General features: G+C 31.9%; 1 protein-coding gene across 1 annotated transcript; it reads left to right on the top strand.

Moving 5' to 3' along the window:
- Positions 1-10,227: 10,227 nt before the first annotated feature.
- LOC134696799 (uncharacterized) lies at positions 10,228-14,424 on the top strand. Its single transcript, XM_063558745.1, has 2 exons — positions 10,228-10,333; positions 12,113-14,424. The coding sequence occupies exons 1-2, from the start codon at positions 10,304-10,306 to the stop codon at positions 14,291-14,293; spliced, it is 2,211 nt and encodes a 736-aa protein (XP_063414815.1). The 5' UTR covers positions 10,228-10,303; the 3' UTR covers positions 14,294-14,424.
- The last annotated feature ends 228 nt before the right edge of the window (positions 14,425-14,652 follow it).

The raw sequence follows: 14,652 nt of genomic DNA, 5'->3' as shown, positions 1-14,652 counted from the left end.
AAAACACAACTAGACTTGTTAGAGAGTTTTGAAAAAAAAGTTAATTCCTAGTTTCTAAAAATTGTAACATCATCTGTAACAAAATATAAAAGAATTCAAGAAAATCATTTCAGATTTTTCAAGCCTGAGAAAACTAAAACTTATTCCTTGCTTAGCCGCATAAATTTAGATTTCAAATTGAGCTTTAGATATGTTGTTATAATGCGTAGAAATCAGCAGGAGAGATAGGGTAAGTTAGGCGTAGAACTATGCATAAGAGTTATGGAAACTAGGCCTAGAAATAAGTATAAGAGATGTGGAAATTATGCTTAGAAATATTTTTTAGATTTTACTTGTGTACTTTTGTATGTACACACTTAAATTTGCCTCAACCAAATATTATGACACTTATACACAATTCTTATTACCACAAGACACTGATTAAATTTGAGGAATTTTTGTGGTGTCACATGTACTGTTCTAGATTTATGCCCCTTTACAAATGAAAAATTGTTGAATTTTTCCCATCGTTTCTGTTCTTTTACTTTTGTTTGCCTCAACCAAATGTTCTCGCCAACAGGGCATGAAAATGCGACTCTGTTCTAACCAGCCGGTCATGAAAAATCGGATACCATGTTCTAACCAGCAGGACATGAAAATGTGGCCCTGTTTTGCCGCACACTCATATAAAATTAAATACAGTAACACTAACTTATATTACATTGCAAGACCTTCAAAATGTAATTATAGTTTTATAGGATTCCACACCTTTTTCAGGACCTCCAAAATTAGATTTAAGAATAACCTGATTCGAATATTATGCAGATCCTAAAATATGAGGATCTAGATCAGTTAGGAATTAACACAATAAACGTGCAGAATACCTCTGGCCTTGCAGTCATAAAACTTTTGAGTCAGTTTTTTGTACTCATACTCGAAATTCAACCAATCAAAATGCTGGATTTCATGTTTTGAGCATGATTTTTGTGCTCTGAGCACTGAGCAAAGTTTTATGACTTCAACCCCTGGTTGTTATAGCCTGATTTGTTTGTCGAGTATTCAAAACTCGTAGGAAGAGGGGTGTTACTGACTGTCATTTTTGGTATAACTATGCCGACAACACTTTTCAAATTATACCCTGTTCTAAACAGAAATATTGAAAAACCTACCCTGTTCTAGACAGAAATATTGAAAAACCTACCCTGTTCTAGACAGAAATATTGAAAAGCATACCCTGTTCTAGACAGAAATATTGAAAAACATACCCTGTTCTAGACAGAAATATTGAAAAACATACCCTGTTCTAGACAGAAATATTGTAAAGCATACCCTGTTCTAGACAGAAATATTGTAAAACATAGCCTGTTCTAGACAGAAATATTGTAAAACATACCCTGTTCTAGACAGAAATATTGTATATCATACCCTGTTCTAGACAGAAATATTGTAAAGCATACCCTGTTCTAGACAGAAATATTGTAAAACATAGCCTGTTCTAGACAGAAATATTGTAAAACATAGCCTGTTCTAGACAGAAATATTGTAAAACATACCCTGTTCTAGACAGAAATATTGAAAAACATACCCTGTTCTAGACAGAAATATTGAAAAACATACCCTGTTCTAGACAGAAATATTGAAAAACATACCCTGTTCTAGACAGAAATATTGAAAAACATACCCTGTTCTAGACAGAAATATTGTAAAGCATACCCTGTTCTAGACAGAAATATTGAAAAACATACCCTGTTCTAGACAGAAATATTGTAAAGCATACCCTCAGAAATATTGAAAAACATACCCTGTTCTAGACAGAAATATTGTAAAACATACCCTGTTCTAGACAGAAATATTGTAAAACATACCCTGTTCTAGACAGAAATATTGTAAAGCATACCCTGTTCTAGACAGAAATATTGTAAAGCATACCCTGTTCTAGACAGAAATATTGTAAAACATACCCTGTTCTAGACAGAAATATTGTAAAACATACCCTGTTCTAGACAGAAATATTGTAAAACATACCCTGTTCTAGACAGAAATATTGAAAAACATACCCTGTTCTAGACAGAAATATTGTAAAGCATACCCTGTTCTAGACAGAAATATTGTAAAACATACCCTGTTCTAGACAGAAATATTGTAAAACATACCCTGTTCTAGACAGAAATATTGAAAAACATACCCTGTTCTAGACAGAAATATTGTAAAACATACCCTGTTCTAGACAGAAATATTGTAAAACATAGCCTGTTCTAGACAGAAATATTGTAAAGCATACCCTGTTCTAGACAGAAATATTGTAAAACATACCCTGTTCTAGACAGAAATATTGTAAAACATACCCTGTTCTAGACAGAAATATTGTAAAACATACCCTGTTCTAGACAGAAATATTGAAAAACATACCCTGTTCTAGACAGAAATATTGTAAAACATACCCTGCTCTAGACAGAAATATTGTAAAGCATAGCCTGTTCTAGACAGAAATATTGAAAAACATACCCTGTTCTAGACAGAAATATTGAAAAACATACCCTGTTCTAGACAGAAATATTGTAAAACATACCCTGCTCTAGACAGAAATATTGTAAAACATAGCCTGTTCTAGACAGAAATATTGAAAAACATACCCTGTTCTAGACAGAAATATTGAAAAACATACCCTGTTCTAGACAGAAATATTGAAAAACATACCCTGTTCTAGACAGAAATATTGTAAAGCATACCCTGTTCTAGACAGAAATATTGTAAAACATACCCTGTTCTAGACAGAAATATTGAAAAACATACCCTGTTCTAAACAGAAATTTTGAAAAACATACCCTGTTCTAAACAGAAATATTGAAAAACATACCCTGTTCTAAACAGAAATATTGAAAAATATACCCTGTTCTAAACAGAAATATTGAAAAACACCCTGTTCTAAACAGAAATATTGAAAAACATACTCTGTTCTAGACACTCTCAGTAAATGTAGGCCCTGTCCTAGACAGATTCCTATATGTTTTAGACCATATAAAATAGATCCTGTTTTGCACCCAGGTTATAGACTGTATATAAAACAGTTTAATAAGCGATCCTGCTGAAGACACATACTGTGTTTTAAAAAAGGCCATGTTCTCACCAGCAGGGCATGAAAAGGCGACCCTGTTTTGCAGCACATTCATACCACTAAAAACATAGGAAGTAACCCCCCTCCCCCACGGGATTCAAAACAAAGACCATCAGGAATGAGCCGAGTGAGGAACAGCACAGGCACTTGTTTCTATCCACGGCAAGATCTATTTCACAATTAAATTTCAGGATACCCCTTTTATAACATTTTCTCAATTATTAAAAATATTACATTTTAGCTTTAATTTAGATAAGTAATCTTTTGCAATGATCTTACAAGAAAATGGGTGATAAGAAACTTACTAGATAAAATGGATTCAACCTTAACACGAATTGAACAATTCTTGTCATTTGAACTGAATGATTTTGATGTCGATTCGAATTTCAATATAGACAAAGATACCATAACATATTGAGATTTTTTAAATGTTTTTTTTTTCTATAATTTTTCACGATCTTTTCTGTGGAATAAACAAACAGTTTTCCAAGACATCAATGATTATTTTGATTTTACTGTGAACCGTGCTTAAACTCAATATCGCATATTTTTTTTGGGAAATGTCCTGTGGATAATTGTTCATGTCAACAGTTTAATAAGTCTTTAATGCTGTTGTCTTTATGTTAAAAAAAGCAGAGAAGGAAGAAATACAGGAAACAGTAGGAAAAATCGCTTGTTAAAAGAGCATGAATTAATCATCATAGCTACTTACTAAACCACTGAGGAAAGACAAACAAACCTACTAATCACGTCTCACATACAATACACAAAGTTAGTACACGACCTGAAATAAAAAGCGCGGATTACCAGGATTATTTTCAAATACAGACTCATTGATAGAAAATGAGATTTAATATAAATACAATTTAACAAAAATATATCATTTGTTTAATGTTTCTTTTTTTCATTTTACACAATATACTTTCCAGTATCCAAATAAATGGTTTGTACCTTACTTTGTAATGTTTTTCACTGGAAATGTACCATTGAGGTGTATATCTCAATTTGCCGAGTATCGCAGGAATGCCATGTGATAAAGCTACGGAAAGACATTTGATAATAATCGAAGCATGTGATAAATTTTTCATATCAGCCCGCTAAACACCATGTCATAAAAACATGGAATTCACGTTAATTTAATGCTATTATCATACTGTAAAAAATTATGTTTATTTTCTCTAAGTATATATGAAAAGAAAAATTATCACATGCCTTTCCCAAACATTATCACAAGGCATTCTGGCGTTACTCTGCAAATTCTGGAAAATACACCTCATGGTACACTTTCAGTGAAAAACATAACAAAGTACACTACCAATAATTTACCCATACTTTTTTGGTACATTTCTACCCTCGTGCATATCAGTACTGTTAGGAAAGACTAAAAACTTATAATGTTATACTTTCAATGAAATCAGTACTGATTTTGTCAGTACTGTTTCAGTACTGATTTTGACAGTACTGTTTTAGTACTGATTTTGACAGTACTGTTTCAGTACTGATTTTGACAGTACTGTTTTAGTACTGATTTTGTCAGTACTGTTTTAGTACTGATTTTGACAGTACTGTTTCAGTACTGATTTTGTCAGTACTGTTTCAGTACTGATTTTGACAGTACTGTTTTAGTACTGATTTTGACAGTACTGTTTCAGTACTGATTTTGACAGTACTGTTTTAGTACTGATTTTGACAGTACTGTTTCAGTACTGATTTTGTCAGTACTGTTTCAGTACTGATTTTGTCAGTACTGTTTCAGTACTGATGTTGACAGTACTATTTCGGTATTGTTATTTTCAGTACTGTTTTTGTAGATTTGGTGTTGTTAATCTTTTTAACTTGAATGTGTATTGTTTCAAAAAATATTTGGAACTGAAAACTTTTAAAATCGGTAAAGTAAAGTATGCTATATAATAATTTGTGGCATATTTTGTATCTTTTGTAGATATCTCTGATTAAGTGTTTATCATTAGAGAAGTTTTTACAATGTGCATCTCAGTACAATTGGTATCCAAATATAGGTTTGATAATTCTGTGGCAATATTATTATTATCCTTTTTTAGCTGGTTACGTTTTTCTCTTTGACTATATCACCCTGCTGCGCAGATTTTTTTTAGCGACGTGAACATGACCAAGGAAAATGATCAAGCTCACTCTTGTCTATCGAAAAACTATTGAGGCGAAGGAGAAAACAACAGAAATGAAGCAAGATTAGCAGTTTATCGGATTTTACCCATTAAGAGCACCTGAATTCACTCCCGGTTTTTAATGGAGTTCGTGTTGTCTTTTATGTTTTTTTTTTAAAGTGTTGTTGTAAATGCCCTTTTGTTTTGTGATTCTTTGCTTACTTCTTGATTTTGGTTGTGACTGTCTTTCAGTGTTTATAAAAATAATACGCATTAGGAGCACCTGAATTCACTCCCGGTTTTTAATGGAGTTCGTGTTGTTTTTATATATATGTATTTTTCAATGTGTTGTTGTAAATGCCCTTTCGCTTAGTGATTCTTTGCTTACTTCTTGATTTTGATTGTGACTGTCTTTCAGTGTTTATAAAAATAATACGCACTCAACATCAGGAAGATTCACACTGTGGTTCGAGGCTGATATTTTACAGTATCAATTGTATAATAGCGCATAATTTATATCTATATCAAACAAGATTAGAATCTTCAATACTGTTCATTTTTTGGTATTTTGCTATTGCTTAAAATATGTTGTAATTAATGCAGTCATATGTTACTATGTTAGGCAATGCATTATAATCAACACAAAACAATGTCTCGATTACCTTATTATTAATCATAACTGGAATTTCTTTTATTTATCATAATCATTTTCTAATATTTAATAAAACATTCAATGTCATACCAACATGTGAAGTTTGTGGCAAAAATCTCTGTCATTTGCATGCCCCTTGGTTATTTTATGACCTTTTAAAGCTCATAAATAAAACAATCAAAGAAACAATTAATTTTGCATGTATCATGTTTCATTGCTCTCCCCCTATGCCATCTTTTCTTTGGAATGCTTTGTTGAATGTCAGTTTCCTGGCTCTTTTCCCCAATTCAGTCCCGGATATGATGTATCTTTGTACATATACAGTGGTAATTCAAGAGGACACTTTAGTTCTAATATGAGCTCATTATAAGCATCCACCTTTAATGTTTTGGTACTTGAACGAAACTCCGGATTCAATGGTTCATGATTAAATGTTGGTTGTTTTTTTCTGATGAGTGCCATATTGATACATCATTTTGTTTATAGGTCTTCAATTTTCACATCGAACTTTCCCATGTCTGCTCCTGTCTCCATTGCTGTTAATCATTCTGAGGAAAGAAAATGTAATGAATTTATAAATAATAAAATTGAGAATGGATATGGTGTATGTGTCAAAGAGACAACAACCCGACCAAATAAAAAACAACAGCAGAAGGTCACCAACAGGTCTAGGCTACAATACATTTTCTGATGTTAAAACTTTCCTCATTTCTGTGTTATGTAAAAATAAAAGGAATGCACAATTATGGAAGGGAATGGTATGACATCAAAATTTACTTATTACTTTATATACTACCATAAGTCCAGTAATCACTAATTGACTGGACTTCTGATACTACATGTCTTATTATAATCAATCAAAGTTGAAATTTGTTTCTAAATAAAAAAAAAGAAGGAAAATATGATAATTTATTTCATCATCATCAAAGTATTGGTGTTTGCCAGTGGCAAGTATTTCATACACGTGTAGCTTTAACCATCGGTCTATTTATGTGATCTTTATAAACATGTCACGATATAGAAAATGAATGGAAATGGGGTTAGTGTCAAAGAGAACAATTAACCCACCCCAAATATTCAAAACAACTAGGCATCTATACAGATACAGTCTGATTTAAAGTGTTATAATGAAACAGTACTGAAGAAATTAGTAACGAACCACTACTTACGAAATCAGTACTGAATCATTACTGACGGAAACAGTACTGTCAACATCAGTACTGAAACAGTACTGACAAAATCAGTACTGAAACAGTACTGTCAAATTCAGTACTGAAACAGTACTGACAAAATCAGTACTGAAACAGTACTGTCAAAATCAGTACTAAAACAGTACTGTCAAAATCAGTACTAAAACAGTACTGTCAAAATTAGTACTTAAACAGTACTGACAAAATCAGTACTAAAACAGTACTGACAAAATCAGTACTAAAACAGTACTGTCAAAATCAGTACTGAAACAGTACTGTCAAAATCAGTACTGAAACAGTACTGACAAAATCAGTACTGATTTCATTGAAAGTATAACATTATAAGTTTTCAGTCTTTCCTTACAGTACTGATATGCACGAGGGTAGAAATGTACCAAAAAAGTATGGGTAAATTATTGGTAGTGTAGGATACAAAACAATTATCCAGAAACAGGAAAATATATAATTAAAAATGCAAAAATAACAAATGATACAAATGCGGAACGAATTTCCATAACATTAGTTATTCTTTACAAAATTGTTATGGGCATTTCTAAACAGTGTGATAATGTTTTTTAAAAGTTTTTTATAAAAAAAAATTTCATCTCGCAATCTCAATATAAAAATATATTACGCTGTTGTTTTTTTCCTCTGTTGAGGCATATGATAGAAAGATTTCACATTGGCTGCAATACATCATATTGGCATTACATCTATGATTACATTTATTGTCTCAGTTATTGTCTTTATCCTGCAATTAATTCTGTATATTAGACACAAAAACACATGTTTTAATTGCATTTATTTTCGATTTGAAATCCCTTGAGTAACTGTAGTAATACGATTCAGTAATCACACATTCAGCTGATTCTTATTGCTCTAAAGAAATGTTTGGGAAAAAAAGAGGACGTATAATAGTAATGTATAGTTGAACATCCATTTGCAGGATAATTATGTTTAAATGTAAAGTCTACTTCTTCGCAGACTTAATTTTCAAATAGAATCTATAAAACCAGGTTTAATCCACCACATAAGTGGTCAGAGCATTTAGTTGACTGAACTTGGTTGTACATCATTAATAAATAATCATAAATGGCGTAATACTATTTGAAGATCTACAGATGCATACTAATCTGAACATATACGAAGAATGTTTATATATTTTACATTATGTAAATTATTGATAACAGTAATGAGTGTTTAATATGAACTTAAATTTAAAAGATATTTTAATACGCAAGAAAATATCAAAAGACGACTTTTATGAACGACAACTCTATTTGAATATGTAAATATTGGCTAAACATAAAGTGATGCACACATACAACTGTTATCTATGATCCATGACACGATCCACTATCCTTATTTACTACGGATAATTGATTTTTCCAAGTAAAGAAATTTAAAAATTGTCAAGTTCCGTATACACACGAGCGATATTAAAGTAGATCATAAGTAAATATTTTTCGAAACAGAATTTTCTTATACTTAGCCAGAATGAAGATTTTAATATGCTCTTTTCAAAAATATAATAAAAGGTGACCGTGCTATTTTTTCAAGCTATGAGTCGTTGAAGAATTGCATACATTTGGTTTGATTGTTCATGGAAAAACACATTTGTATGCATAAAAAATAACGTATGAGATAGAATTTTGAAATAACTTGTGAAAAGATATGTTTTGTAATATGTTTCAAGAAAATAAAAAGAAAAAATGGTGTCACCGAACTTGTTTTCTTGTTACAAGTAAAAATAAAAAAATCCCTATTAGTCTAGTATAATTTTTTTTACTAAAAGAGTTATCTCCCCTTGAATGGCTCATTTTGAAAAAAATGATTCTAAGAGCTAAAAAAATATATTTGTTTAAATATTTAGAAATATACAATAAACTACCAAGTTTTCTTTACATTATTAAACAGTCTAATTGCAAATCTGTCTCCAAATGTGCAGATCAACTGAAGGCAAATAACGACACCGTTTTTTTTACTGTGATTGTTCAATCTAAGATGGCGGTATACGTACCGTCTACCTTAAATACATTAACTGGGAACAGCATACCTAAATCAATATATATGTTCCCGATTGCAAGACCTTTTAAATTTAATTCCAATTTTATAGGATTCCACACCTTTTTCAACATGTTCAAGACCTCCAAAATTAGGAATATCGTGATTCGAATATTATGCAGATCCTAAAAATAACACAATAAACGTGCAGACTTTACCTGGTCGTTATTTGTGTTGATCAAGTGTATTCAAAACAAAGGTCAACAGGAACGAGCAGAGGAAAAAAGCAAAGGCACTTGTTATCTATACACGGCAAGATCTACTTCACAATTCAATTTCAGAATACCCCTTTTATACCATTTTTTCTATTCTCTATTGATTTTGTCCATTATTTTCCCTTCTTTGTATTCAATCATCCAATCATTCTCGATCATTCTCTAGCTATTCTTTATTTTTTGGCATATTTTTTTTCTCTTCTTATATCTAAATGTCTTCCATTGTACATTCAACAGCCTTTTATTCCTCACGTTTCAATCCGGATTATATAGACAAATAATTAACTAGCTCATTCAGTTGAAGCTATATGGGCCCCCTTTTAAACAATTTTACTTTTTTTAAAAGAGATACATGTATAAATCATCGTAAAAAAATCAAATCCTTATTCTTGATTTTTCACCTTTAATTTTCACTTTTAACAAATTATTCATAACTTTGTAAACCTAATCGAGACGCTCATATTAAAGATCTATTTATTTAAACAAAGCTTTGACAGATTATTTGTTAATGTTTGTGGAGGTCATGAAATATTCAAAACAATTTTAATCTAACTATTGATAGAGGTCCTCCACTGTTTCCTGAAATCGAATTGCAGAGGTCCTTAAATATTTCAGAATATCATGAAAATATTATTGGAGGTCCTGACTCATTTGATTTTAATTATAAAGGTCTTGAAATTACTGATTAAAAATAATAAAATGAATGATAGTAAACAGACATATACATATTTTTCACATAAAACAAAATGCAAACGGTTGCCAAAAATATTACTTGAAATAAATAATAATAAAAAAAAGTCCACTTTTTTTTTTATCCTAACATATATTTATAATAAATTTAAACAAACCACGTGACATACTAAGAATATTACTTCCTTTATTCGGTTCGAGCATATGAAACTTATGACGTTAAGAAACAGGCAGATAACAAACCTACATTTATAGCTTTAGATTAAGTCTAAGATATGACACAATCAACATCAGACTCATCGTTGGTATGTTATATTTAAACATATTTATAAAGTTACTTTCATTTTTGATATTCAAAAATATTGCATTTAACATTGAACTCAAATAAGTAATCTTTTGCAATGTTCCAACCAGAAAATGGGTGATAAGAAACTTTCTAGATAAAAATTGCCCGAACTTCAAACCACACAGAGATTTTGGTGTTGAACCAAATTCCAACAGAGACGAAATGACCATAAAATTTTGGGATTTAAAAAACAAGAAATCTCCACGATTTTTACTGTGGAGTTCACGAACAGGGTTCTATGACATAATTTTTTTGATTTGACTGTTAATCGTGTTTAAACTCAATATAGCATATTTTCCGGGTAAAATGTCCTGTTGATGTTCATATTAACAGTTTAATGCAGTTGTCTTTATGTTAAAAAAAAGAGAGAAGAAAAATACAAATACAAAAGAATTAATCGCTAGATAAAAAAACCGAAATGATCATTACTTCTAACTTAACCACTGAGACTTGAAAGACAAACTAATCTACAAAACACGTCCCGAATACAGTACAGACAAAGCCAGTACGGGACCCGAACAAAAAAAACACAGATAACCGGTATTATTTTCAATTATCGCTATTTTTTTTGCATTTTACCTTTGATCTTTTTTTTGTGATAATTTTCATATCATGCTTCTCGCTTGAGATGGAAAAATTGTCGCTAGAAACTAAGCAGGCCACGTGGCGTTGCTAACGAAATTGACATGAAATTGACAACGTCGTCATAGGTAAAATAGCGATAAACAGATTATCATTGGTCATCTCAACTCGATTGCTTTTCTCATTTTCGCTGTACCAGCTCAAGCGAGAAAATCAATCTCGTTGAGATGATCAACGATAATCTATAATTACAGACTCATTGATAGAAAATGAGATTAGATATACTAGTAGATACAATTTTAACAAATACTTATAAGTATAAGTATTCAGGACATTTTCGATGACAACGATTATATTAGCCAACCTCAAATCGAATTTTCTTGAGAGCATGGAAATATTAAATTGGCATTATACTTCCTACTGTCTTCACTTAACCATTATTGGAAAACGACAGCGTATATCGTTAACTGGGTCATAATTCATGCAAATCATTATAATTGACCAATATTGATTGGTGTTTGCTTTACGCCGCATGCACGCTAATTTAAAAAAAGGCTATATCGAGGCGAGAATTGACCAATAGATTAGTAGACATTAAGATTTGCATTGCCAATTATTAAGTTCCTACAGTTGCCCAAATTCAATCATTATTATGCTAGCACGATCTCGAGAGGTGACTGAGGTATAATTTTCCACAAGTAAACAGTTTTTACACGCTTTTTGACATGTCATGTGATTTCTTATTGTCAGAGGTTGGAAAGTATGGTACTATTATCGCTATTTTGTTCATTTGGTTTTTTTTTGTGATGATTTTTCACATCATAATACACGCTTGAGATGGAAGATTATCGCTAGAAATTAAGGAAGCGCGTGCCGTTGCTAACGAAATTGACATGAAACTGACAACGTCTTTATAGGTAAAATAGCGATAAACAGATTATCATTGGTCATCTCAACTCGAATGCTTTTATCGTCCCGTCTCAAGCGAGAAAATCAATCTCGTTGAGATGATCAACGATAATCTATAAGAATAACAAATAGGCCACCTGCAAAGTGTATAGAAATAAACGAAACGAATGTTGGCAATAACAAGCATATTCAATAGGAGTCTGGTTAACAGATTTAAGACAGTAACACTTTATATTTTCAATTTCAGATTAATGACACTGAGTTGGAAAAAGTATCGGATGTTGTCTCTAACGCAACATTTTTTACAATGGCATCTTCTTGTAAGACTAAAGGTCAAAAGAACACTATGCTTACACTAGAGTATTTGTATTATACACGAAATAAAGGAGTAATACGCAGATTCTTTGGTGGTAGTACGGCTGAAGGAACGAACGTGAAAGACAGCGATATCGACAAAATGATCGTTGCTTCAAATATTACGGCTTGTAAGGATAGAGACCAATCAAACGATATCGAAGGGCAGGTTTTTATTCTAGACAGTTCAGTTTGCCTTCCAGGGTTTGCTAGATTGATGCCTGTAAAACTTGATCCAAACATAAAAACAATTTTTAATGATCATGGAAAGACTATTGATGATATGTTGGTAACGACCGAAGGGGATAAAACATTTCTTTCCAGTGATAAAATGGTTGATTTCTGGATGTATTTCCTGACAAAGACGAAGACAGCAGATACGCCAACAGAAACATCCCGTCATGGACCAAGTGCCACTGCAGCTAATTTAGACATATACGGCTTTATTAAGGAAAAGCTAGGTGCATCAGTGGAACAAGATTTCGCCTTTGGAATATCGTTGTACGAATGGCCAATTGATGGCGAAGAGTGGATTACCAGGGAAAGAAAATATGGATGGCCTTCTACAGAATTTATCGAAAAAATTACAAAGTTGAAATGTCACGTAGTCGCTGTTGGAGACAAAATGTCATCTACATCGTCATTAGAATGGAGAGTATCGTTTTTGTTACAAGAAAGGGAGTTGGTATGGAATTTTAATGATACACAGCTTCAATGCTTTATTTTGATGAAAAATATTTTGAAGAAATTTCTACACCCTATCGCACCAGAAGAATTGAGCTCATATCACATGAAAACTGTACTTCTTTGGCAGTCTGAAAATAATCCTCAACATCTATGGCAACCAAAATATTTACTTCGTTGCACCATCAATTGTCTTCTATTTCTAAAACATTGCATAGAAAAACGTTATCTGGAGCACTACATTGATCGTCGAAAAAATTTGTTCTCGTATAGATTTGAAAATCACATTTTTAAAGAAAATATGATCAAATGCATTGAAGATATTTCAGCCGATATTGTAGCCCATGTTTTGCAGTGTGTCGGTGGTGTTGACCTTTTATCCCCATGGCTAGACAGTGAAATGAAGGTTGATGATTTTCTGCAGTTATGCAGAGAAAAACTGGATTCTAGAATCACAACAGAATTTGAAACATACAAATTGGCTTTGGAATATTATCATAAGGGTCGAGGCTTTTTAGGAGTGAATATAGAAACTGTTCTTGCTGACTTTAAGCTACTTGCTGAATATTTTGTAGGCTTTGAGGATCACAAACCGTTAACGGACATAGAAGACAGATTCACTGAAGCTGTACGCATGTTTATTAATATTCGAATTGCATTGACGTATTTAGAGACGATCATTAATGTTAAAGATAATACTGTAAAGCAGCAAAAACTGGAAAAGTTACAGAAGTTTCTGGACGATAACCAAAATATTGATGCATTATCTGGTAAATTATATTTAGCTACATACTGTCTAAGACTCCAAAATACTCAAAAAGTGATTTCCATTATTCGGAGTATCCTAGATTCGCCGTCACAAAACCTACTGTACACTGGTCATTGTTCTAAATACAAGACATTACACTTTTTTAATGGTACTACAACTCAACTGAAAGGACTTCCAAATCCTTTTGATCACAAAAAAGGATATCTTTCTACAGCTCAAGATGTAATATTTTCTAGAGCAGACATATCGCTTGTTCCCCATGCTCTGAAATTCGAATGCACCGTTGGGAGAGCTTTCTTGATTCATCCATTAGTGTATATGTTATACCTAGCCGTGATTTGCACCGAATGTGACCAAGAGGCTTACATGTACATGGATGCTTTAGACTCTACAGTGAATGAATGCGAAGGAACTCTCCATAGTTTCAGGCATTTGAACATATTAGGGTATTGTTATTTCTATAATGGCGATTTTAAAAAAGCGTTTGAGTGTTATACAAAGTCGTTAATGCAAACAGTTCCAACAGGGAGACAAAACGTGGCATTGATACACTTAATCATTTTAATGTTTCATGTGATTAAGGATAGATACGGAGAAGAATGTATTTATAAACGACAATGATAGTTGACTTGTCATAAGAGCTAAAAATAAATATGACACGAAATAAGCGTTAAAATATAATTTGCAAGTGGAAATGAGCGTTATGATATAATTTGCAGATAGAAAAAAAATCAGAATAAATTTTTACTCAATGATAGTTTCCTTGCATTAATTTAACAAAAGATTCAAGTTAAACTTATTTGGGTTATCTATTACTTGTAAGAGTCAGTAAACTAAATAGCTCGCGAAAGTTTGTTTTATTGAAGTTATCTTGGAAATTTTTCTGAGTTTTTAATAAACCACTGTCTATGCCAGTGGACATTGTTCCAGTCCGTAATTTACCTGTAGCAAATGAAAATAAAAATCGGGGCAAATGAAAT

Source organism: Mytilus trossulus, chromosome 14, assembly GCF_036588685.1.
Source record: "Mytilus trossulus isolate FHL-02 chromosome 14, PNRI_Mtr1.1.1.hap1, whole genome shotgun sequence".
Taxonomy (NCBI): Eukaryota; Metazoa; Mollusca; class Bivalvia; order Mytilida; family Mytilidae; genus Mytilus; species Mytilus trossulus.
This window is presented reverse-complemented; position numbering and strand designations above follow the sequence as displayed.